We start from the raw sequence: 27285 nt of genomic DNA, 5'->3' as shown, positions 1-27285 counted from the left end.
TATATATAGAGATTTCTATATATAGAGATATTCTTATACATATAATTTTAATTCAGGAATTTTTCACTTTGGGTAATACTATGTTTTATACTTTCAATATATTTCAATACATTTCAAACAATTATACCATGTCCTAAGATATTCCTTTAATCTATAACATTTTATTTTTAATGGTTGCATAGTGTTTCATAACAAGGGCTAATAATTAAATTCTTATGCTACATGCCAATCATCACTGTCACTTAGTTGAATATCATGACAATTCTATAGGGCAGATGATATTATAACTCCATTTTAAAGATGAAGAAACTTAGGCACAGAGAGGTTAAACCACTTACCCAAATTCATGTGACTTGTAAGTGGCAGAGCTGAGATTCAAATCCAGACAGTCTGCTTCTAGCCTGCTCACTTGAGGCCACAGAATACCTGATGGGACCCACACACTACCACACGATAGTTCAAGTAACAGGGTTTCTATTGGAGAGCATTTTGGTTGTTGGTTGTTTGTAGGTGTTTTTTTTTTTTTTTCTGTGATAAAGTTTTACACACATAATTTTTCCCCACATTTCTAATTATTTCATTAGGAAACATATTTATGTCAAGAAAAGCTGTGATCATATTTAAGAGGTATATAGTCTATCCTGTCATATTCATGAGAGGATCATTTTAAATTTCTAACTTTAACTTGTTCTTTCCAGAAAATAATTCTATTCTGGTATTACAACTACAGTTCTAACTCTCCATAGGTGGTCAGACCAGACAAGTGAGAAATATAAATGCTTTGTACCATAATTACTTTTATTTTTGACAGGACTATTTATAATTTAGTCAGTACATACAGTTTTTGTTTTCCCTGAAGGATCCCCAAAAATGTGTTATGTACTTGGTTGCAATATTGTGATTTATAAGAAATATATATATATATTTCGTCTTCAGCTACAGATCCTGCTTCACAGCTTCCAAAGCCCTTGGAATTTCCTAAGTGTTTGGATCAGTGATTTTCAGCCTGTGTGCCCTGGCACATTGTGTCCTGCTGTAATTTTTAAAACATGCAATACCTGACTATTTAGTCAGTGGCATTGACCTCTTTCCCCTTACCAGCAGTTCTCAACCTGTGGGTCGCGACCCCTTTGGGGGTCAAACGACCCTTTCACAGATGTCGCCTAAGACCATCTGAAAACACATATATAATTACATATTGTTTTTGTGATTAATCACTATGCTTTAATTATGTTCAATTTGTAACAATGAAATTGGGGGTCACCACAACATAAGGAACTGTATTAAAGGGTTGTGGCATTAGGAAGGTTAAGAACCACTGCCTTAGATTGTCAAATAAAAAAATGACAACAGCCAACACAACAATAGCCATCTGGTGTGAATGAATCAAAATTATTCCTATTTTTTGTCAGATTGGCAAAACATATATATTTTTTGGTATGCCACAGAATTTTAGTAATTGGCTTATGTGTGCCACGAGGAGAAAAAAGTTGAAAATAGCTGGTTTAGAGTGAGAAAGGTGTGTTTTGAATGAGCTGACCTTTGGAAGCACCTATGAATGGGGCTGGTTGCCAGGAGAACCAACCATGCTATTAGTGGGTTGGAACTTTAGTCCCACCCCAGACCCCCTGCATCCCTTCCCACACACCTTGCCCTGTGCTTCTCTTCTACCTGCCTGTTTCTGAGTTACATCCTTTTATAATAAACCAGTGATCTAGTCAGTAAAACGTTTCTCTGATTTGATGCTCTAGCAAATTACTCAAACCTGACATTTCGTGGGAACATCTGACTTACAGTCAGTGGGTCAGAAGCACAGGCAACAGCCTGGGCTTGGGACTGGCATCTGAAACTGAGGCTGCGGGGCAATCTTTAACCTGTGGAATCTGATGTTTTCTCTGGGTAGATAGTGTCAAAATTAAGTTGAATTCTTGGACACCCTGATGGTGTCAGAATTATTTGTTGGTATAGAACCCCAGACCAATGTTGGAAATTGGGTCTCAGAGCAGCCTAAAGATAAGTCTATGTAAATTTGAAATTCATCACCAAAGGATAATCTTCCCCGTCCCCCGCCCCCCCCCCCCACACACCTGTTGTTTTAAAATTTAGGAGAGAGTTCCTAGTCATTATCTTAAAATATACACATGATTTCTTTCTTTTAAAAAGACTGTCATTTGTTTCTTATGCTCCATGTTACAAAAACATTTCAGAACTGGGCCTGACAGTACTGATTCCTCCACCTGAATCAATTTTTCCGCCTTTAACGCGCTTACGGCACTTGACTTGTGTGACCATGTACTGGTGCCATTTTAGGCTTTCACTATAGCTAGGCACATGTCTCTTCTGTAGTATACTGAGATTTCTTTGAAGGCTCTCTTGTTCCTCTCGTACCTTCAGAACCAAGCACAGTGCTTCCTGATATAAAACAATTACTGGATAAATATCTGAGGAATAAATAGAGAAAAAAAAAGCGAGGCAGAGTGCTATAGCAGTATGGAAGGTAGGTATTTTTTAAATCTGAGGTTTCATTGAAGGGCTCATGAGGGGATGATATTGGAACTAGTCTTTGAAAAACTTAATGGTCTTCAATGGGAAAAACTGTGAGAGATAATTCCAGCAAATGGAGTGATGTGACCAAAGGTCAGAGGGTTCAAGGTCTTTTGTGGGGGAAGGAAAAGTAGTCTAGAAGGTATATAGAGAAATTGTGGCACATCAAGCCATTATGATCAAGATAGGATAGGTCAGGGTAAGAAGTCTGGACTTCATTAGGCAATAGAAAGTCAATAACATTTATTTTTCTATTTGCTTGCTTATATTTCTCGTGTGTATGTGTGTGTGTGTGTGTGTGTGTGTGTGTGTGTGTGTGTGTATGTGCATGGTTGGGAGGGGGGAGAAAGGTGGAGAAATAATGCTACCAAAGTTATTTTTTTATCAAGAATAACCTGATAGTATTTTGTTATATGGATTATGTATGGATTAACTTAAGTAATGCTTATATCTGTAACAAATAACCCCCAAATAGCAGCGGCTTAACATATTTAGCATTCCAAGTGGGTGCTCCTGTTCGGTGGGGAATTTCCTTCTTGTGATCATGGAGGAACCCAAGCTCCTCCTGCCACATGGTTCGGACTGTCCCTAAAGCCTCTGGGTCTCTGTGTTCAGCCAGTGGAAGGGGAAGGAGACTAGGGAGAAGCTCCATCTACTTCTCAGCCTCCTTAGACCAGAAGCGACACCTTCACTCCCATTCCTTTGGATGTGACGGGAGCCTGGAGAGGCAGCCTCTGACTAGGAGACACACAGCAGCAGCAAGACCTCCCTGTGGATGGGCATTACAGGGAACTGGTGGACAGACCTATCTCTGCCACAGACTCAGAGGAAAATGCTAGAATGGGAGTCTCCTGAGGAGCCTTTACAGAAGCCTATGTGAGTAGAAATTCCAGCCTGAACCAGGGTATGGGCAGAAGGAATGGGCAGGAGGGGATGGGCACCAGGTTTTGTCCCAGGTTAAATTTCTGAAGTAATTCTGAATCAAGTGTAAATTGAGAAAGAGTTTCATAACAACTTGTGAGATGAATATAGAATTATATATAGAATGTGAATTTCTAAATTTAGAATTGGGAGGTCATCTCCCAACTTCTCCCAGGTAGTTATTTTTTGTTCTCAGAACAATGGTGCAGTCAGCTCTGGGCCACAGTTTAAGTAAAAAACTTATTGAGCTTAATCAGAAGTAAAGAAATTGAGGCGTGAGATGCTTCTCGGTGAGGCTATTAGGATAACTCTCCTACACCACCCTAATACCAATGTTCTTTCCTAAAAATAGATGAGAACCATTTTTACGCTGATTTTCTTAGAGTTGATTTATATCTCACTTTCTTCTCCTAGTGGGCTTAAATACGGAGTTTACGAAACCTGATTCTATACTACACCCTTTTTGATTCTCAGAGAAAGCCTAGTAATAATATTATACTCACCTTTCCCACGGGTTTGCACAAGGATTAACTAATAAAGAGGATTTCAAAGTGCCTTGCTGAACAAATGTGTAATCACTACATGATTTAAGTGCTGTGAAAGCCTGTTCTAATTGTTATTTTGCTTTCATTAACCATCCCTGGGACAAGCTCTGGGCTTTTAATTATCAGCATACTCATTTTGAGGATTAGAAAAGGTGGGATCTCCTTGTTAACCTGACTGTGAGATAACAAGATTAATAAACCTGGCACCTGAGTATAGTACTTGGTTATTATTTTCTAATTGCTAAACAGAGGGAATTAATAAAGACAAGGAGCAATGGCCCTCATTAACTAAATCTAAAATTTCCATACCCAGGCCTGAGGTTGAGCACACCTGTGCATGTGTGGGCCTCTGTGTGTGTGTGTGTGTGTGTGTGTTTACGTGTAGAGACTTTCTGTAGAAAAATGTCTGTGAATGAGAGAGACTGATCAAAGTGCCCTGTGATAAAACAGGAACCCGGACAGGAAAAGAACAGAAACTCAGAGAGAAACGTTAGAGTTTTTTTCTAAATGTATGAAATGTATGTTTCAACATTTGTTATTTAACATTGTGAAGCAAGTGCCTAGGGGAGCCATCAGCAGTGACTCCAAGGAGGAAAATCCTCTGACACAGCTCGAGGTGGGGTGGGGGTAGGAGAGTTAATTTGAATTTAATCTATGGGGTGGGGGTCACTTTTATCTTTTAAACAAACTACATTCCTCTCACCATGATGATGGTTGTTTTCCACGGGGAATGATGAAGTAAAGCTTCAATCTTTCGGAAGCTGCCTGGGGCAGAACAGGTATCACTATTCTGTTTTGCAGATGTGGTGAGAGAGGGGAACTGGGAGTGCCTCAATAACAGCCAAAGAATCACCTAACACAGCTACACAATCCAATCCCTATGCCTCTCACTTCCCACAAACCAGTGGTCGGCAAACTCATTAGTCAACAGAGCCAAATACAGTGGGGCCTTGACTTACGCGAGTTTAATTCATTCCGAGACCGAGCTCGTTAAGGAGCTCGTTAACTCAAATTACTCTATCAACTCAATGCAAAAAATCCGCCGAGAGACAGCTGGTATCTCAAAAAATTCGTTAGTTGGGACACTCATAAGTCAAGGACCCACTGTATCAACAGTACAACGATTGAAATTTCTTTTGAGAGCCAAATTTTTTAAACTTAAATGATATAGGTAGGTACATTGTTATTAACTTAATTAGGGTACTCCTAAAGCTGGCCTTTGCTAAAAACGTCCTCAATCTGATTGAGGTACGTTCGCTGAGGTCGACCCCTTCCAACTCTCCCATCCACACTCGTCTTGTATACTTGTTTCGTCTGTCTCCTTTCGTTCATCCTCTCTATATGTCCAAACCATCTCAACATACCTTTCTCAATCCTCGACACTACATCTTCTTTCACTCCACAATGTTCCCTAAAATTAACTTAATAAACTTTATTTAAAGTTTTAAGTCTTAGTTAAACTACAGGTACGTTGAATAAATCTTGATATCATACTTGATAATGATATTATTTATTGATAAAATTAAATTCCTTACAATTTCCATAAAATTAAATCATGACAATGACTGACAAACACTAATGTGAACAATGGCCTTGCATCTCCTTGGAAAGTTTGGGTAAGTCAGGTTTGTATGCTGTTTTTAATTTTAGGCATGATTTGCGGACGTGACTAGCACTAACGACTGCACAATGAGACTGCTGACTGACTGGCTCACTCAACTCCTGCGTGAATCGTGAATCGCGCTCACCTCCTCAGCGCTGCCTATCCCAGGGCCCGCCCGCACCGCTTCTCCAGTCGCCCAACCAACCGATACCGCCCCCGCCCCCCCCAACTTCTTCTAACACCACTTATTCAAAATAGACTCGCCCAGGCCGAAAAACGACTTCTGAGCATGGGCCACGAAGTTTCAATCGCACTGTACATGCGCGCCCGCATGTGGTATTTTGTGGAAGAGCCACACTCAAGGGGCCAAAGAGCCGCATGTAGCTCGAGCCACGGTTTGCCGACCACTGCCATAAACACAGGAAGCTTGCAGCTTCTAGAAATGGGGAAAACAGACTGGATTTGGGGTTAATATTCTTTCTACTGCTTAGGGTGCAAGGGCTGATGAAAAGTGATCAGCCAGCCTGGCCAGTGTTCTCAGTGGTTAAAGCACTGGCCCATGCACTGAAGGGTGGCTGGTTTGATTTCCTGTCAAGGGCATGTACCTGAGTTGCAGGTTCAATCCACGGCCCCAGTTGGGGCACATGCGAGAGGCAACCTATTAATGTGTCTCTCTCACATCGATGTTTCTCTCTCCCCCACCCACTCTTTCCTCTGTCTCTCTCGCCCACCCTCCCTTCCACTCTCTCTGCAAAGCAGTGGAAAACAAATCCTCGGGTGAGGATGAACAACAACAAGAAAAAGTAATCTGCCCAAAGGCCACAGGGCAGCACAGAAAGGCAGGGATCTCACTGCTGGATTGTTAGGCCCTGACCAAGGTACTTTGGTTGCAGTGTGGACCATTAGCCGATGTCACATAGGAAATTCCCTACCTCTAATTCTCAATTACTGGCACAACTGGAAGAAAAAAGAGAGCATTAAAAACAAACAAAAAAGCACAGAAAAGCTGATAACCTTTCATTATTTGGCTCTGGAAATGCAGCCCAGAATATAAACACTGAAGTGAAATATATCCTTGAGTGTTAGGGATGACACAATGCAAGGCACAGTCTTTCCGCAAAACACAAGGGGTCAGGCAGTCCTGGGTTCAAATTCTTACACTACTACTAACCTCTCTGTACTTCAGTTTTTTTAAAATATATTTTTATTGATTTAAGAGAGTAAGGGAGAGGGAGAGGGAAAGGGAGGGAGAGAAAGAAACATTAATGATGAGAGAGAATCATTGATCAGCTGCCTCCTGCACGCCCCACACTGGGGATCAAGCCCACAATTGGGGCATATGGCCTGACTGGGAATCGAACCGTGACTTCCTGGTTCATAGGTTGATGCCCAACCACTGAGCCACACCGGCCAGGCCTGTACTTTGGTTCCTTGATGCCTTCATTGAGGACAATTATAGGGCTTATTTCATTGAGTGGTTCTGTGATTTAAATAACAAACCAAAACCTGGCTATTATCATTATTGATATTTAAAACCTTTTTCACCCTGTCAAATACCAAAGCCCTTTTCTGCCTTAATTACACTTACTGTCTAAGGCAGTGGTCGGCAAACTCATTAGTCAACAGAGCCAAATATCAACAGTACAATGATTGAAATTTCTTTGGAGAGCCAAATTTTTTAAACTTAAACTATATAGGTAGGTACATTGTTATTAACTTAATTAGGGTACACTAGGGCTTAGGAAGATCCACTCTCAAGGGGCCAAAGAGCCTCATGTGGCTCGCGAGCTGCAGTTTGCCGACCATGAGTCTAAGGGAGTTACCCAATATTTCCTTGTTTTGTTAGCTCTTTTTCTTAATGAATATGCCTCACTTCCTCAAGTCACATGTAATCTTTAAAGGATGGAGATCCATTACCCTGGGCCTCTCTGGAGTGCTGAGCACTGTGTCATATACACAGAGGGTGTTTTAGAAGACATTTCTGGATTAATGTCACTTCAGTGTCCACCTCTAACCTAATTTCCACTTTCTCCTTGTTACTTAGAGCTTGAGAGTCAATGGAAAAGGTCACTAGGTAGAAGGGAGTTGGGGCAAGGCCCACCAGTATTTCTTGAAAGAAGCATAAATTTATAAATCAAATTGGCCAAGTCTAGATTTAGTCTACTCCTTAGTATTGTATTTGGGCATAAATGTAGGAAATTACTTCTACCTCAGAGGATTCTTAATGGGGTAAGTAATATGTGTTGGCACATGGGATGAACTTAGCAAATGTTAAGCCTTTTCCTTCCTTTCTCTACATTTTGATGACATCCATGAAATGCAAAACATTTATAAATTGCCCCGTCCCATAGAGCCACCATTACCAGGTTTGGATTATTACCAATTCAATTACCTTTGTGGTACCTAAACCATGTTCATACATGTAGGCCAGATTGAACATGGCTTGTGCGCTCTGGTATTTATGGGCTGCAATGCTATAATGTGTGGCTGCTGTTTGATAGTCCTTCTTAGTCCCATAGCCATAGTAATGGTAATCTCCAATTTTCACTCTGGCGAATGCATTGCCTGGTAGAAATATTAGAAAAATAAAATAAATGATTCATGTTCAGTTCCCAGCAACTCACCCTATCCTATATAATAAAAGAGAAACATGCAAATTAGCCATCCCTCTGCTATGCTCAAGCCACACCCACAAGCCAATCAGAGTGACTATGCAAATTAACCCAACAAAGATGGTGGTTAATTTGCATACGCAGGTGTCAGGCGCCCCAGGAGGCGACGGCGGCTGCAGCTGCAGGCTCTCAGGACCTTCGCAGGCCTGGGAGGCAAGGCCGTAGCCATGCCCGCGGGCTCCCAGGACCTTTGCTGGTCCGGGAGGTGAGGTTGCCCGCACCTAGCCATGCCTGTGGGCTCCTGGGACCTTCGCAGGCCAGGGAAGCGAGGCCGTAGCCACACCCGGGGGCTCCTAGGATCTTTGCTGGCCCTGGGAGGAGAGGCTGTAGCCACACCTGCGGGCTCCTGGGACCTTGCTGGCGGAGAGCGGGAGGTTTGGTGGGCTTGGCAGAGCAGGAGACCGCTGGACATAGAGCAGAGCGAGAGAGAGGGCAATCTGGAAAATGTATATCATTTGGACAGACTTTCCCTTTGCTACAACATCAAGTAAATTTCCCATCGGATGGTTTTTCATCAGAGAAATTTAGTGGTAGGCAAAATTCACATCAAACAGTCATTCCACCACAACTATGTTTGAGAATTGCATCCTCATGTACTCCATTTTCACTGAGAAGGCAGTTCCTACTGGTATTGGTAGTACTTGTTGATGACTGTTCTCTAGACATAGTCTGTCGTCGCCACCGCCTTCTTTCAACTTGAAAGGTGCATTGGTCTTTAGACATTTTCTGTAGATAACACCGGTGTTTTTCGGCATCAGAGCGATGTTTTTCCAATAGCTGGTGGTCAGATACATCCTGTCACAGGCGCCGCCTTCTTTTAAGATCAGACACACGCTGCTCTGCAGACATTTTCTGTCGATAACACCGGCATCTTTAGGCTGCAGAGCTACGTTGTATCAACAGTTGTTCTTTAGACATAGTCCCACCTCTCTACTGTCATGGTCTGAGATGCAGGTGAGTGAGAGTCCTGGCTGTCAGGCTGCTGAGAGCTGTCTGACCAATGGCTGATTCTGGCTGATTCTGTCGGGGTGGGACTTCCTCTTCCCTGCTGTCAGTTTCCACAGCTGTGATGAGGAAGCTGGTGTGACAAAGGGAGCCGTGCCCTCCAAGCTGCCTTCTCTCTCGCTCTGCTCTATGTCCAGTGGTCTTCTGCTCTGTCAAGTCCTCTAAACCTCCCACTCTCCACTGGCAAGGTCCCAGGAGCCTGCGGGCGTGGCTAGGCACGGGTGGCCTCACCTCCCGAACCGGCAAAGGTCCTGGGAGCCCATGGCTGCGGCTGCCTTTGCCTCCTGGGGCGCCTGACACCTGTGTATGCAAATTAACCACCATCTTTGTCAGGTTAATTTGCATAGTCACTCTGATTGGCTTGTGGGCGTGGCTTGAGCATAGCAGAGGGATGGCTAATTTGCATGTTTCTCTTTTATTATAGAGGATTCTTTTCCCCGACTTCCATGATCAAATCCATCCCCAAGTTGGTTCTACCTCTAAAACATACCTATTTCTTATATTCTCCTCCACCATCTAGTTCAAGCCTGGAGCACTACAATAGCTTCCAAAGTGTCCTTCTATTAATCTATTCTCCATACAACAGCCAAGATGATCTTTAAAAATGTAAAATTAAATAATGTTATTCCCCTGTGCTAAATCCCCCCAGAGCTTCAGTTTGCACTAGGAATGATTTCCAGATGTCTTACCTGACCTACAAGTCATGCCTTCTCTGCCTCCCTGACTAGCTAGCCTTCTCGAACGTCACTTTCTTGATATCCTCTAGCCTTCCTAATATTCCTTAAACACACTTGAGTTCATTCGTATGATCTGACGTATATCACTAAGGGCTACAGGACTCCTTCCAAATTCCATTTGGCCTAGTGCAATGCCTAAAATCCTTTGGAATTGATTATTTTGGGTACTGAAGTTCTTTTAATTTTTCAGAATCCTCTATTAAAATGTAATACCACGAGCCATCTTTAGCCCTTTCTGAGTAGAGGTAACGTCATAAAATCCTTAAGCTGCCAAGACATTAGTTATCATGGTTTGCTTCCCAGGTACTTCAAAATGTACAGGTAGCTGGCAGCAAGAGCGTACAGAAGCAATGCCTAAAAGAGGGGTCTGCAGGACCTAGAGAGGTAAGAGGCCCCAGGAGCCCTGTGAGAAACCCACTCAATCTCTAATTTTGTCCAAAGCTGCCTTCCTTTGACTCCAAGATTCCTTCTGGGCCATAAACACAAAAGGACAGGACTTCTGTGTACTTCTGAGCTGTACAAGCAGTAAGCAGGACCCCTGAAATCTCTAATAATAGAAGGCAGTAAACAGCAGGGTCTCCAGAGGACTCGGCTGCACCCTAATTAGGGAGATAACTGGGGGCATGTGGGGATCCCGACAGGCTCCCAGGGGTCACTTGACAAGGGTAGGGATTTCCCCTTCAATTTCACAGACACAGGACGGTGGTGATTGAGTCCTGATGGCTCACCACCCTCCTCACACACAGTAACTGCTGAAAGAAGCACCACCAGTGATTGAGTAGAAACTTTCATTATTAGATTTCTTAACTGATTAGAAACTTTCATTATCAGATTTCCTAACCTCAAGGGAGCCACATCTTTGGGGATACTCATGCCTGACCTCTCTTGTGACAGGTAATTATTTTTAGCGGCCTAACATTCTTTTTTTTTTTTTCCCCATTTAGTTTTGCATCCTAGCTAAAGTTTTCTATTTCTTTTGTAAATAACTTTTTATTTATTTTTAGTTTAAAAATTTTTTAAATTAAATCTTTATTGTTCAGATTATTACATTTGTTCCTCTTTTTTCCCCCCATAACTCCCCTCCTCCCAGTTCCCATCCCACACTCCGCCCTCACTCCCCACCCACTGTCCTCATCTATAGGTGCACGATTTTTGTTCAGTCTCTTCCCGCATCCCCCTCATCCCTTTCCCCCCCAAGAATAGTCAGCCCACTCCCTTTCTATGCCCCTGATTCTATTATAATCACAAGTTCATTCTGTTCATCAGATTATTCACTTGATTTTTAGATTCACTTGTTGATAGATGTGTATTTGTTATTCATAATTTTTTTTTGGCTTTTTTAAAATTTTATTTTATTATTTTATTTTTTAATTAAATCTTTATTGTTCAGATTATTACATTTGTTCCTCTTTTTTCCCCCCATAACTCCCCTCCTCCCAGTTCCCGCCCCACCCTCCACCCTCACTCCCCACCCACTGTCCTCATCCATAGGTGCACGATTTTTGTCCAGTCTCTTCCCGCATCTCCCACACCCCTTTCCCCCCCAAGAATAGTCAGTCCATTCCCTTTCTATGTCCCTGATTCTATTATGATCACCAGATTATTTGTTCACTTGATTCTTAGATTCACTTGTTGATAGATGCATGTTTGTTGTTCATAATTTGTATCTTTACCTTTTTCTTCTTCTTCCTCTTCTTAAAGGATACCTTTCAGCATTTCCTATAATACTGGTTTGGTGGTGATGAACTCCTTTACCTTTTCCTTATCTGTGAAGCTCTTTATCTGACCTTCAGTTCTGAATGATAGCTTTGCTGGATAAAGTAATCTTGGTTGTAGGTTCTTGGTATTCATCACTTTAAATATTTCTTGCCATTCCCTTCTGGCCTGCAAAGTTTCTGTTGAGAAATCAGCTGACAGTTGTATGGGCACTCTCTTGTAGGTAACTGACTGTTTTTCTCTTGCTGCTTTTAAGATTCTCTCTTTGTCTTTTGCTCTTGGCATTTTAATTATGATGTGTCTTGGTGTGGTCCTCTTTGGATTCCTTTTGTTTGGGGTTCTCTGCGCTTCCTGGACCTGTAAGTCTATTTCTTTCACCAGGTAGGGGAAGTTTTCTGTCATTATTTCTTCAAATAGGTTTTCAATATCTTGCTCTCTCTCTTCTTCTGGCACCCCTATAATTTGGATGTTGGTACGCTTGAAGCTGTCCCAGAGGCTCCTTATACTATCTTCGTATTTTTGGATTCTCTTTTCATTTTGCTTTTCCAGTTGGGTGTTTATTGCTTCTTCGTATTTCAAATCTTTGACTTGATTCTTGCGATCCTCTGGTCGGCTGTTGGGAGTCTGTATAATATTCTTTATTTCAGTCAGTGTATGCTTAATTTCTAGTTGGTCCTTTATCACAACATTGAGGATTTCACTAGATTTCTTGAGGGTCTCATTAAGTTTATTGGCGGTTTCTAGAAAATTCTTGAAAAACCTTAAAAGTGTGGTTTTGAATTCTATATCCAGTAGTTTGCTTTCCTCCATTTCTGTCATTTGTGTCCTGTTTCTTTGTCTCGGCATTTTTTATGCTTCGCTGTGTCAATAGAGTGGCTTTCTGTGCTAGGTGTCCTATAGGGCCCAGTGGCTCAGCCTCCCCAATTACCTGAGGTAGACACTCTTGGTGCACCCCCTTGTGGGCTTTGGGCACAGTCTTGTTGTAGTTAAGCCTTGATTGTTGTAGGTAACACTGGGAGGAATTGAACTCCAGGCCAATTGGCTGTGAGAATCAGCTGTGTCTACAGTGGGAGAACTTCTGTGCTGAAGACACCCTTCTGGGGCAAGACTTGCTTCAGTGGGGCTTTGGTGCTCACTGAGTCTGCCCCCTGAGTGTGTCCCTTATGGATCTGAGGAGTTTTAATTGGATAGTCCCACTCTGACCACTGGGTACACTGGCTCTTGGATCTAAGGAGGTGCTAATCTAGCCTCTGCCTGAGGCTACCCAGCAGAAGCCAGCTGTAAAGCAATGCAAGTTGCCATGGGGCCTTGGGCCAGCTGAAGTTTGTTAAGTAATTTTCAGATTACAAAAGGCCGGGCCTTTCATATGCAAAAGCCTCCATGCACAGCTTGGGTGGGGGCGGGGTCCCAGGGGATCAACAGGGTGGAGCGAGCAGTTATGGCTGCTCTCAGTCCTGCCCTCAGAGGCCCCAGCAATCGCTGCGAGCGCCTCCGAGAGAAAGCTGCCCTCGACCGATGCCAGACAGTCCTATTTCTCCCGAATGAGTCTGGGTCCCCAGAGACTTGGCCTGGAACTGGAGCTCAGAGCTTGATACTCCCTCCTGATTGAGAAAGACAATCATGTCCTCAGCCACCAGCCCTCTCCGCATGCACCTCCGCACCTTTGTATTTTACTTCCGCACCACACCTCCTCTGTGTCTCGCTTTGCTTTTCTCTTTCCTTCTAGTTGTAGAATTTCCACTCAGCCAGCCTTCCTGAGGTTCTGGATGATGTCCGTTCCGTCTTTTAGTTGTATTTTTGAAGTGGTTGTGCGAGGCAGCAATCTCCGGTGTTTACCTATGCTACCATCTTGGTTTCTCCTCCTAACATTCTTATATTGGTGAATTCTGTTTAATATTAATGTCCCCTCATTTTCTTTCATATATGTGTATCTGCCATTTTTCCTTTTTATTGAATTTGTTGGGGTGCCACTGGTTAACAAAATTATACAGGTTTCAGGTGCACAATTCCACAATACATCATCTGTACACTGTATTGTGTGTTCACCACCCCAAGTCAAGTTTCTGTCCATCACCATTTATTCCCTCTCCACTCATTTTCAATGGCTCTTTTCCTTGGTGCAATTTTCACACCATTTCCTGGCTTTGAATAAACAAGTATTTGTTGAAATTGGGCTAATTTACAATAGCTGAGAGGTTGCTGGTGTTGTTTCCCCACTCCAAACAAGGTCTTTATTACATTTAGAAAATATAGACTTCTTTTTTAGGGAATTTCTCACTAAAATTGGCTGGATGGCTTGCTGCTGTGTTACCAGCTTAGCTGGGTGTGAGGAGGCACCACTGTGACTTTTTCTTCTGCTTCATATTAACATCAGCTGAGAATAATTTTTTATCTCATTCCCTTCTTGTAGAAAAGGGTGATTTGGACTCAGCATGAGATGATTTTAAGAAACTTAATTGGAAGCAAAATTGCTCTCTTACTGCAAGAGAGTTCCTCACGTATCCAAATGCCAACAGTGACAGCTTTGCAGTATCTCTCCACTCTCAGTAATATAATTGTAGGGAAAGAATGGAACGAGACACAGTGATGCAAATGCCACTTGTCAAAGCTTCCCCACCAATGCTATCTTAACATTCCTTATGGCATGTGAGCATGTGATCCCTATAAGCGGGGCTCCAGGAAGGGAAGAGGATCTGGCCAATTAACTCTGTTGTTTTTTGTTTGTTTTCTGATGCTAACATGCTAATGGTTATAATAAAGATCTGAAGTTTGTGGCAATCATCAATGTGATATTTTAAAAGAGAAATCAAACAAGTCTGAGATCTGTAATTTTACCTATAAACTAATTGAGACATAACATACACCACACTTTTGATTAAATTCAGAAAAAGCTCAGGAAATGAGTGACTAAAGCCAGACCAAGAAAACTGGATTCTTGAGTAAAACTGTCATGTGTCAAACAACTGTTCTGGTGCCATTGAGACAGAGCCACAGAAGAATTCATATGGTTTGCTAAACTGAGACTTGGAGAATAACAAAGAAAAGAAAATGTTGGAAATGACCTGTAACCAACAGCTGATCCTAACATCAGTACAATCTGAAATACTACCTACTTGTGCACCTTTTTGCCTATTGCCCAAGAACTCAGCTGGAGCAAGTAAGATGAGTAATGGTGGACAGGGAACAGGTAGGTGCTCATTTTTATCTGGTTCTATACCTTGAATGGCAGCTCGATTCCACAGGAGAAGTGCCATTGGATACATCTTCTCTTTTTCAATAATTTTAGCCTTTTCTAAAAAAAAATGCGACATTCCATTAGGAAGACTTAAAATACCCCTGTAATAAAATCATATATGAATATGTATGGTTAGGGAATTTTAACTTATCTTACTAGATTCCAAAATGAATGCTGAATTGCTTTGAGCTACTTCATACCCCATTTCTGCAAGTAGTGCATACTGAACAAGAGAAGAATCTATATCACCATCCTTATAGGCAAAGTATGCTGTCAGGAATTTCTCAGCCCAGTGGCCTAGTTCACAGACACCTTTATAAAGCTGTATGTGGGAAAAGAAATCAAGTAGACTAGTTAGACAATATACTTCATTCCAGGTAAAGGATAAATGACATCAGTCTTCAGCTCCTGCTGGCTGGTCAGGCAAGCATTTCCAGTCTAAAGCATGGCTTTTGCAAATTATTTAGGGTTAAGAGTTAATTCCTTTTATAGACTCAAAGATTACAAGTGCATTTTTTTTTTTTTTTGGTCTTGAGCTAAAACTTCCTGAGGCTTATTTGATGTTTTGTAATGAACTTTCCTGACTTATAGGTGATCTGGTAGGACAAGACTACATTGACTTCTGTTTTTTTAAAAAGGCCTTTCTGGGCACTGCTGCTCTGCAAGGGAGAGTTATAAGGTCACAGCTGATAGGGAAAGGAGAGAATGAAGGGAAGAAAGTGCCTGGGGCTGGAGGTGACATAATCACAAGGGAGCTGTGAGAGTTCTATGGGGACAAATGTCAACTTAGCTGAATAGCCCTTATGTAACCAAAAGAGGTTAGCCATACATAATTCATTAGGAAGTTGGCAAAGGAGCAAATCTAAAGATAGATTATTAGCTGGCAGCTTTTGAACTGAGTTTCAGAGAGGCCAGATTGCAACATGGATATATTTATATTTGTGCAGCTGAAGTATTTAATAAATCAATAAAGGGCATTAAGATCCTAAAAGCATTCTTTTGAAAAGTACATCACTGGCTCAGGCTGAAATAATTCACTTTGTCATCCAAATCATCAAATACCTAAAGACCCTGCTTTTTGGGAGGAAGTGAACTACATTTTCCAGGCCCGATCAAGCCTTTTGATTCCCAAATTGCATTGCCTAATCCCACTAGAAGTGCCAAATTGTCCTGGTGATTTGATTGAAGGCTGAAACAAGGCTCCTTAACTGCATTTGATGGAGCTCTGAACTTGATGAAAAGCCAAATGCAAGAGGAGAGGGATTATTTCTTTTCCTCCATTTCCAACTTGAGTTACATCAGTGCATTCCCTCCCTAACCAATGTCAGTGCTCACATTGCCAGCAGGGAGAAAAGAGGTGATATCTATAAAATCAGAGGCATCAACAATTTAAGGGCAGTATAGCCTCCTCTGTATGATAAATGAAAAGTGCTTTAAAAACATCTCATTATTTACCTCCACAGCAGTTCTGCATGACCTTAACACTCCTGCTCCTGTCGCGTACATCTCAGCCAGGTAGTAGATGGCGAGGGGCTGCCCACTCTGAGATGCCAAGTAAAAATATTTGAAGGCAAGTTTATAATCCTTCCATACTCCAGAGCCAGCTGAAAAGTAAAATGATTTTGAGCCATCTCTTATTTATTTTTTACGTTATAATCGATGGATATATGGTCATAGTGATGCCTGCTATATCAAATAAGATGGGAAAATCCAACCCAAAGTTAAGCTGTTCTAGTGCCACTGGTTTTTTTTTTTTTTATTGCTTAAAGTATTACAAAGGGTATTACATATGTATCCATTTTATCCCCCCGCCCTAGACAGTCCCCTAGCCTCCCCTATCCCCCAGTGTCTTATGTCCATTGGTTATGCTTATATGCATGCATACAAGTCCTTTAGTTGATCTCTTACCCCCCTACCTCCTGCCCCCCAACCCTCCCCGGCCTTCCCGCTGCAGTTTGACAATCTGTTTGAGGCAGCTCTGCCTCTGTATCTATTATTGTTCAAAAGTTTATAATGGGATTTAGGAGGAGAACCAAGATGGCGGCATAGGTTTAACGCCGGAGTTTGCTGCTTTGAACAACTACTTCAAAAGTGAAACCAAAAAACGGAAGGGACATCACCCAGAACCACAGGAACGCTGGCTGAGTGGAAGTCCTACAACTAGGAGGAAAGAGAAACGCACACGGACACTCAGAGGAGGCGCAGTGGTGAAGTCAAATTCTGAGGTGCGGAGTGCGCGGAGCGGGCTGGCGGCGGAGGGTGTGGTTGGCGTTTTCAATTGGGAGGGAGTCGCAGACTCTGAGCACCAGATCCAGGCGAGTCTTTAGGGACCCAGACTCAAACGGGAGAAGCGGGACTGTCTGGCTTCGGTCAGAGCGAGTGCAGCTTTCTCTCCGAGCTTTGCAGCGGGTGCTGGGACTCAGAGAGGCAGAGCCCCTGGGTACAGGACTGAGAGCCACCATAACTGCTCTCTCCGGCCCACCCTGTTGATCCTGTGCGACCCGCCCCGCCCAAGCCCTGCACAGAGGCATTTGCCGGATAGCCTCAGGCAAAGGCTAGATTAGCACCTCCCTAGAGGACAGAAGTTCTCTCACTGCTGACACAGCTGATTCTCATAGCCACTTGGCCTGGAGGTCAAACCCTCCCTGGAATTAGCTACAACAATCAAGATTTAACTATAAGACTGCGAACAAAGACCACTAGGGAGTGCACCAAGAAAGCATAACAAAATGCGGAGACAAAGAAACAGGACAAAATTGTCAATGGAAGATATAGAGTTCAGAACCACACTTTTAAGGTCTCTCAAGAACTGTTTAGAAGCTGCCGATAAACTTAATGAGATCTACACGAAAACTAATAAGACCCTCGATCTTATATTGGGGAACCAACTAGAAATTAAGCACACACGGACTGAAATAACGAATATTATACAGACTCCCGACAGCAGACCAGAGGAGCGCAAGAATCAAGTCAATGATTTGAAATGCGAGGAAGCAAAAAACATCCAACCGGAAAAGCAAAATGAAAAAAGAATCCAAAAATGCGAGGATAGTGTAAGGAGCCTCTGGGACAGCTTCAAGCGTACCAACATCAGAATTATAGGGGTGCCAGAAGAGGAGAGAGAGCAAGATATTGAAAACCTATTTGAAGAAATAATGACAGAAAACTTCCCCCACCTGGTGAAAGAAATGGACTTACAGGTCCAAGAAGCGCGGAGAACCCCAAACAAAAGGAATCCAAAGAGGACCACACCAAGACACATCATAATTAAAATGCCAAGAGCAAAAGATAAAGAGAGAATCTTAAAAACAGCAAGAGAAAGAAACTCAGTTACCTACAAGGGAATACCCATACGACTGTCAGCTGATTTCTCAACAGAAACTTTGCAGGCCAGAAGGGAGTGGCAAGAAATATTCAAAGTGATGAATACCAAGAACCTACAACCAAGATTACTTTATCCAGCAAAGCTATCATTCAGAATTGAAGGTCAGATAAAGAGCTTCACAGATAAGGAAAAGCTAAAGGAGTTCATCACCACCAAACCAGGATTATATGAAATGCTGAAAGGTATCCTTTAAGAAGAGGAAGAGGAAGAAAAAGGTAAAGATACAAATTATGAACAACAAATATGCATCTATCAACAAGTGAATCTAAGAATCAAGTGAATAAATAATCTGATGAACAGAATGAACTGTTGATTATAATAGAATCAGGGACATAGAAAGGGAATGGACTGACTATTCTTGGGGGGGAAAGGGGTGTGGGAGATGTGGGAAGAGACTGGACAAAAATCGTGCACCTATGGATGAGGACAGTGGGTGGGGAGTGAGGGTGGAGGGTGGGGCGGGAACTGGGAGGAGGGGAGTTATGGGGGGAAAAAAAGGTACAAATGTAATAATCTGAACAATAAAGATTTAATTTAAAAAAAAAGTTTATAATGGTCTCTATTGTCCATGAATGAGTGAGATCATGTGGTATTTTTCCTTTATTGACTGGCTTATTTCACTTAGCATAATGCTCTCCAGTTCCATCCATGCCGTTGCAAATGGTAAGAGTTCCTTCCTTTTTACAGCAGCATAGTATTCCATCGTGTAGATGTACCACAGTTTTCTAATCCATTCATCTACTGATGGGCACTTAGGCTGTTTCCAGATCTTAGCTATGGTGAATTGTGCTGCTATGAACATAGGGGTGCATATATCCTTTCTGATTGGTGTTTCTGGTTTCTTGGGATATATTCCTAGAAGTGGGATCACAGGGTCAAATGGGAGTTCCATTTTCAGTTTTTTAAGGAAACTCCATACTGTCTTCCATAGTGGCTGCACCAGTCTGCATTCCCACCAGCAGTGCACAAGTGTTCCTTTTTCTCCACATCCTCTCCAGCACTTGTCGTTTGTTGATTTGTTGATGATAGCCAGTCTGACAGGTGTGAGATGATACCTCATTGCTGTTTTGATTTGCATCTCTCGGATGATTAGTGACTTTGAGCATGTTTTCATATGTCTCTTGGCTTTCTGAATGTCCTCTTTTGAAAGGTGTCTATTTAGGTCCTTTGCCCATTTTTTGATTGGATTGTTTATCTTCCTTTTGTTAAGTTGTATGAGTTCCCTATAAATTTTGGAGATTAGGCCCTTATCAGATATGTCATTGGCAAATATGTTTTCCCACACAGTGGGTTTTCTCGTTGTTTTGTTGATGGTTTCTTTTGCTGTGCAGAAGCTTTTTATTTTGATGTAGTCCCATTTGTTCATTTTTTCTTTAGTTTCAAGTGCCCTAGGAGCTGTATCAGTGAAGAAATTGCTTCGGCATATGTCTGAGATTTTGTTGCCTTTGGATTCTTCTAGAATTTTTATGGTTTCCCGTCGTACATTTAAGTCCTTTATCCATTTTGAGTTTATTTTTGTGTATGGTGTAAGTTGGTGGTCTAGTTTCATTTTCTTGCATATATCTGTCCAATTTTCCCAGCACCATTTATTGAAGAGACTATCTTGGCTCCATTGTATGTTCTTGCCTCCTTTGTCAAATATTAATTGAGCATATCGGTTCGGGCCGATTTCTGGGCTCTCTATTCTATTCCATTGATCTATATGCCTATTCTTGTGCCAGTACCAGGCAGTTTTGAGAACAGTGGCTTTGTAATACAACTTGATATCTGGTATTGAGATCCCACCTACTTTGTTCTTTTTCAGGATTGCTGCAGCTATTCGGGGTCTTTTTTTATTCCAGATGAATTTTTGGAGAGTTCGTTCTAGGTCTCTGAAGTATGCCGTTGGTATTTTAATGGGAAGTGCGTTGAATTTATAGATTGCTTTGGGTAGTATGGACATTTTAATGATGTTGATTCTACCAATCCATGAACACGGTATGTTCTTCCATCTGTTTATGTCTTTCTCTATATCTTTTTTCAATGTCCTGTAGTTTTCTGAGTAGAGGTCTTTTACCTCTTTAGTTAAGTTTATTCCTAGGTAGCTTAATTTTTTTGGTGCAATGGTAAACGGGATTGTTTTTATAATCTCTCATTCTGAAAGTTCACTATTGGTGTATAGAAATGCCTCAGATTTCTTGGGGTTAATTTTGTATCCTGCTACATTGCCAAATTCATGTATTAAGTCTAGTAGCTTTTTGATGGAATCTCTAGGGTTTTGTATGTATAATATCATGTCGTCTGCAAATAAGGACAGTTTTACTTCCTCTTTTCCAATTTGGATGCCTTTTATTTCTTCTTCTTGCCGAATTGCAATGGCTAACACTTCCAGTACTATGTTGAACAGGAGTGGTGAGAGGGGGCATCCCTGTCTTGTTCCTGTTCTTAGGGGAAATGGTGTTAGTTTTTGTCCATTGAGTATGATGTTGGCTGTGGGCCTGTCATATATGGCTTTTATTATGTTGAGGTATGATCCTTCTACTCCCACCTTGCTGAGAGTTTTTATCAAAAATGGGTGTTGAATTTTGTCAAATGCTTTTTCTGCATCAATTGATATGACCATGTGGTTTTTTTCTTTCAATTTGTTTATGTGATGTATCACGTTTATTGATTTGCGGATATTGTACCATCCTTGCATCCCTGGGATAAATCCTACTTGGTCATGGTGTATGATCTTTCTGATGTACTGCTGGATCCGATTTGCTAAGATTTTGTTGAGGATTTTGGCATCTATGTTCATGAGGGATATTGGCCTGTAATTCTCTTTCATTGTGTTGTCTTTACCTGGTTTTGGTATTAGGGTGATGCTGGCTTCATAGAATGAGCTTGGAAGTGTTCCTTCCTCTTGAATTTTTTGTAGTAGTCTGAGGAGGATAGGTTTTAGTTCTTCCTTGAATGTTTGGTAAAACTCCCCTGTGAAGCCGTCTGGTCCTGGGCTTTTGTTTGCTGGAAGCTTTCTGATGACTGCTTCAATTTCTTCCATAGTTATTGGCCTGTTGAGATTTTTAGATTCTTCCTGATTGAGTTTTGGAATGTTGTATTTTTCTAGGAATTTGTCCATTTCCTCCAGGTTGTCTAGTTTGTTGGACTAGAGCTGTCCATAGTATTTTTTAACAATCATTTGTATTTCTGTGGGGTCTGTTGTTATTTCGCCTCTATCGTTTCTGATTTTATTTATTTGGGTCCTCTCTCTCTGCTTCTTGGTGAGTCTGGCTAGAGGTTTGTCAATCTTGTTTATCCTTTCAAAGAACCAGCACTTGGTTTCATTGATTTTCTGTATTGTTTTTTTGGTCTCTATGTCATTTATTTCTGCTCTAATCTTTATTATCTCCTTCCTTCTGCTCACTCTGGGGTTTTCTTGTTGCTCTCTTTCTAATTCTTTGAGTTGTAGAGTTAGATGATTTACTACCATTTTTTCTTGTTTTTTGAGATAGGCCTGTAGAGCTATAAACTTCCCTCTCAGGACTGCTTTCATTGTGTCCCATAGGTTTTGGATTGTTGTGTTTTCATTGTCATTAGTTTCCAGGATGTTTTTAATTTCTTCTTTGATCTCATTGGTAACCCAATCAATATTTAATAACATGCTATTCAGCTTCCAGGTGTTTGAGTATTTTGGGTTGTTTTTATTGTAGTTTATTTCTAGTATTATGCCATTGTGGTCTGCGAGGATGCTTTTTATGATTTCAATCTTCTTGAATTTGGGGATACTTTGCTTGTGACCCAATATGTGGTCTATTTTTGAAGATGTACCATGAGCACCTGAGAAGAACGTATATTCCCTGGCTTTGGGGTGAAGTGTTCTGAAGATGTCTATTAAGTCCATCTGATCTAGTGAGTCATTTAGGATTGCTGTATCTTTGCTGATTGTTTGTCTATAGGACTTATCCAGTGCTGTCAATGGTGTATTAAAGTCCCCTACTATGATTGTATTGTTGTCGATCTCTCCTTTGATATCTTCCAGGAGTTTTTTTATGAATTTGGGTGCTCCTACATTGGGTGCATATATGTTTACCAGGGTTATATCTTCTTGTTGTATTGATCCCTTTAGTATTATGAAGTGGCCTTCCTTATCTCTTGTTAAGGCCTTCACTTTGAGGTCTATTTTGTCCGATATAAGTATTGCTACCCCAGCTTTCTTTTCCTTTCCATTTGCCTGAAAGATATTTTTCCATCCTTTCACTTTCAGTCTGTGTGAGTCCCTTCTAATGAGGTGGGTTTCTTGTAGACAGCAGATGTATGGGTCATGTTTTTTTATCCATTCAGCCACTCGATGTCTTTTGGTTGGAGCATTTAGTCCGTTTACGTTTAAAGTTATTATTGAAAGGTACTTGTTTGTAGCCATTTCTTTTTGTGTGTGTGTGTGGCTGTTTTCTTTCTGAGCTTTTTATTTCTTCTTTTTATACCAGTCCCTTTAGCATTCCTTGCATTGCTGGCTTGGTGGTGACAAACTCCCTTAGCCTTTTTTTGTCTGTGAAGCTTCTTATTTCCCCTTCAAGTTTGAATGATAGCCTTGCTGGATAGAGTATTTTTGGATTCAGTCCTTTGCTTTGCATCACTTTGTAAATTTCAGTCCATTCTTTTCTGGCCTGATGTGTTTCTGTTGAGAAATCATTTGACAGTCTAATGGGAGATCCCTTGTATGTAACTTTCCGTCTCTCTCTTGCAGCCTGTAAGATTCTCTCTTTGTCCTGAACATTTGCCATGGTGATTATGATGTGTCTTGGTGTGGGTCTTTTCGGGTTCACCTTGTTTGGGACTCTCTGGGCTTGTGTGACTTTTTTCTTCCCCACCTCAGGAAAGTTTTCTGATATTATTTCTTCGAGTAGGTTTTCTAATCCTTGTTCATCTTTCTGTTGTTCTGGTACTCCTATTATTCGTATGTTGTTTCGTTTCATGTTGTCCCAAAGCTCCCTTAGGCTCTCCTCCTGTCTTTTAATTTTTTTCTCCAATTGCAGTACATTTTGGGTGTGTTTTGCTTCCTTATCTTCTAATTCACTTATTCGGTCCTCCGCTTCTCCTAGTCTACTGTTGATACTTTCAATGGAGTTTTTCATTGCAGCTATATCACTCTTCATTTCTTCTTGGGTCTTACTTAGGTTGTTGATTTTTTCATCTGTTTCTTCTAGCTTCTTCCATATGTTATCGATTTTTTCATCTGTTTCTTCTAGCTTCTTCCATATGTTATCGATTTTTTCATCTGTTTCTTCTTGCTTCTTGCAGAGGTTGTCGATTTTTTCCTCCATCCGGTTTATGCACTCTAGGATCCTTATTCTGAATTCTTTATCTGTCATGTTGCATGCCTCTGTATTACTTAGCTGCTTTTCTGGAGAGTCCTCCTTCTCTTTCCTTTGGGGGTTTCTTTGTCTACCCATATTTGATCTCACTGACATATCTAGACGTTGAGTTGTTCAGTGGTTGCTCCCTTGGTGGCAGTGACTCCTTGGTCTGTGGTTGCTCTTCGGGCGGTTGCGGTAGCAGCTGCTCTTCAGTTGGCAGCAGCTCCTCTGGTGGGTGCTGTTCACAGCTGTGGTGGCTCTTCTGGCTGGTGGGGCGAGGTTTCACGTACAGCTGCTGTTCCTCAGCAGAGGATGAGGTGCTCAGGAGGTTGCTGTTGCTTGGATCTGCTGCGTTGATTTAAAGGCACAAAATACAACACAACAAGGCACCACGTACCAGGCACTATACACAAATATATTCACGATATTAATAACCCCAATTAAAGGTGACCACCTGAATTAAGAGAATTAGGGGATAAGGAAGAAGGAAGAGGAAAAGATAAAAGAAAAAAAAGAAAAGAAAAGTAGGGACCAAAAAAAGGAGTGCAAAAATGAAATCGGGAAAAAGGAGGGGGGAAAATAAAAGCGAGAAAAGAAAAGAAAAAAAAAAAGAGCAAAAAGAGAGAATGAAGTGGAAGAGGGAAGAGACTTTTTATATGAGGAGAATACTCCTATAGAACAGCCATTAATCCCAACAAATTCCAGCAACAGCTCCCTGGATATGAATGCAAACTAGAAACAACCAATAATATAACAATGAAAATAGAATGGAGAACACTAATCCCAAAATAAAATAAAGAGAAAATAAAATGGCACTTTAAAAAATGGTATAATGGTAGCAGTAATAATACTGGTTAAAAAATAAGAAGGTAGTAATTAAAAGGGTAAAATCAGGTGATGGAAAAAGAAAAAAAAAAAAGAACAGAAAAAAAAAATAAAAAATTTGATTTCTTAGTTAAAAAGTGAAAAAAGAAAAAAAAAATGCAGTAGTGCAGGTCCTTTGGTTCTTCTATTCTTCAGTGTGGCTCGCCTTAGACCTTCCAGGTATTCAGGAGAGTGTTGAGTTTCCCTGCGATATACTGTTCCTCTGTGTTGTGAACCACAGTCCTTATTTTAAAGCAGGTCGCATTTATTTCCCAGACTGCCTTATTTTGTGTTTAGCAAAGAGTCAGTTTGTGGGTCAGCCTCTGGGTGGCAGTGTTCTGGGGTTGGCCTCTGGGGCTATAGGGCCTCTCTTTCCAGTGGAAGTTCACTGCCCAGAGCTGACTGCGTAATAGTTAGTTACCGGCGCTATGTTGTTGCTGGGATTGAAAATCCCTCTATAGGCCAGACCCTGTTAACTCCCAGGGACTGATAAGGTTATTTTAATCCTTGATCTCGTACAGGGTGGAATCTGGGTGTGGCTGTGCTCCTTGCCTGGGGGCCGGGGGGAGGAGCCTCACTCTCTGGAGAGAATGGCTGCCCCAGTCTTGGGCTCAGGGGTGTCTCAGCACTCAATTCGCTGCCACCTCTCCCGGCTCCCCCTCTCTCCCCAGTCTCTCCCCAGATTCCACTCCTCCGCACACTTTCCCTCTCTTCAGCACAGGTGAGTGTCTGTATCCGAAATGTCCCATGAACAGGATTCAGTGAAAACAGACAAACAAACGCCGGCCGCGGAAACGGGGAAGGCTTGGTTTCTGTAAGCTTCTTCTCTTACCGGGACTGTATGGTCAGGTCAGCTCTTCAGGCTGCCCCCTTTAGGCTCAGTCCTCCGCGGTCACAGAACCCAGCTCTCAATTTCCCTGGCGGCGCCAGGAATCCCGCGGTTCTCCTTTCCCCCGTCAGGGGCTGTGCCTGTCCCAGGGGACGCGGCTGTCTGCCACGCGGTCTCCCTCCGACTCTCTGGGCTCAGAGGTCTGGCAAACTTTCCTGCCCAAATCCCTGGTTTTTTTTACCTTTCCAGGGGAGTTCTGCTCTTCCCGGCTGCAAACCCTCTCACCAGCTGAGCAATTTCGCCAATTCGGTGTGGGTGTTACTAGTTTCAGCTGTTCATTCCATTTGCTCCGGGACACGACCTGGGACGCGTCTGCCTATATCGCCGCCATCTTGGTTCTCCTCACCACTGGTTTTTTGTTTTTTGTTTTTGTTTGTTTTTTTGGAAGGTGGTGGTGGTGGTGGTGGTGGTGATTTTGATTATAAGAATATAGAAATCCTTGTTCTTGACCCATTCAGAAAACTGAAGGACTGTTTAGTTTCATGAAAATATCTTCTCAATGTGAAAAGGAGACCAAATGCTGGTCTCTGAGGACCAGAGCCCCACCATGATGTATCTCTGCATCCTTGTCATCTTTATACCAGGAGACCAATATAGTTCCTCCCAGCCATAACTATGGAGTTTGCAGCAGGCAAATCCCAGCTCCAGGGGGCTCTGCTGGGACTCAACTCATGGTTGAGCAAGGGGCAGAGGATCAATATACTCCCAGCAGCCGGGATTCTTGTCTTGGCTCTCTCTTTTGTGAGTTGGGCACCTCTAGGCACTCCATTTGCAAAAGGAGGGGCTATCCCTAGTTGGTTCTTAAATTCCTCTCCTGCATTAACATTTAATAGCCTTCAGAAGTATGTCATGTAAAGGCTACTAGCAAAGGCTCTAGAGGCAGATTGCTTGGTTTTGAATCCCAGTTCACTGAGATCTTGGCCAAGATGTTTAACCACAGTATAGCTCAGTTTGCTCATCTATAAATGGTGGGATATCCACTAGAGAACTAAATGAGTTAATACATATAAAGACTAATAAACTTTAGCTGTTACTATTACTGTTATTCTAGAAACTTAAGGAGTCTGATGGATCCTGAGCCTGTGACTTGGAAAGAACTAGAAGAATAAGGGCATGTTAGGCAAGCCCCCAAGACAGTGCAGAACAGGCCCTGCCCCAGCTTCTGTGGAAAATGCCAGCCAACTTTTTGGCCAGATCTGACCTCCTTGATGTAGTCTGCAGCTACGCCACCCTCAACTCTGACAGGAAGCACTTAACGGGAAGATTCACGTTGTTCAGATTGCCTGGTACTTGTCTTGGCCACCCTCAGTCCTCTCTTAGTCCCCACAGAGATGATGACAGAACTTCATGGCTTTCTGAGACCTCCTACCCCAATCACACTATCTTTTTTCTCAGATCACAACTTTGTACCTCCTAACTCACTGAGGAAACCCTCTCTTTGTCTTCCTCTTGCCTCTTTCCTGTGATCCCCAGATTTACATATGCATCATTCTGCCTTCCTGCCTTCATCTTTGAGGATGAGAAGTCCCACCTCGCTGTGAAGTATACAGATCCTAATGCCACTCTACTTTTTCCAGAACCCCTTTTCATCAATTATCTCATTTCTCCCATGATTCATTAACCATCTCTATTGGCTGGCTTTATTTCCTCTGTCAAAAATTATACTCATAACTCTCACCATCTTAAAAACAACTCCCTCTTAGTTTTCAGTCCCCTTCATGCCACCATCACATCTCTCTCCTTACATTTAAAGGTGCAGTACTTCCAAGAATATTTTTACTTCACTGTCCCCTCACAGTTCAACCCATTGTATCTGGCTTCTACACCAACCTGTCCAATAATCTCACTAACATC

General features: G+C 42.0%; 1 protein-coding gene across 3 annotated transcripts in view; it reads right to left on the bottom strand.

Annotated features, from left to right (window-relative positions):
• Positions 1–27285, bottom strand: part of SEL1L2 (SEL1L2 adaptor subunit of SYVN1 ubiquitin ligase) — a 65972-nt gene that overhangs the window by 3700 nt on the left and 34987 nt on the right. For 2 of the 3 annotated variants that reach the window (XM_059705507.1, XM_059705504.1), the window contains 2 exons: positions 16434–16582; positions 14961–15035 (listed from right to left, as the gene is read on the bottom strand). In XM_059705507.1, the coding sequence (XP_059561490.1) occupies positions 14961–15035; positions 16434–16582 (224 nt within the window). Of the gene's footprint in view, positions 1–8005; positions 8179–14960; positions 15036–15134; positions 15301–16433; positions 16583–27285 lie in introns of all 3 variants that reach the window. The other variant, XM_059705506.1, reaches the window with a different exon arrangement.

Source organism: Myotis daubentonii, chromosome 8, assembly GCF_963259705.1.
Source record: "Myotis daubentonii chromosome 8, mMyoDau2.1, whole genome shotgun sequence".
NCBI lineage: Eukaryota > Metazoa > Chordata > Mammalia > Chiroptera > Vespertilionidae > Myotis > Myotis daubentonii.
Note: the sequence above shows the minus strand (reverse complement) of the source record. Positions and strands in the feature narration are given on the sequence as shown.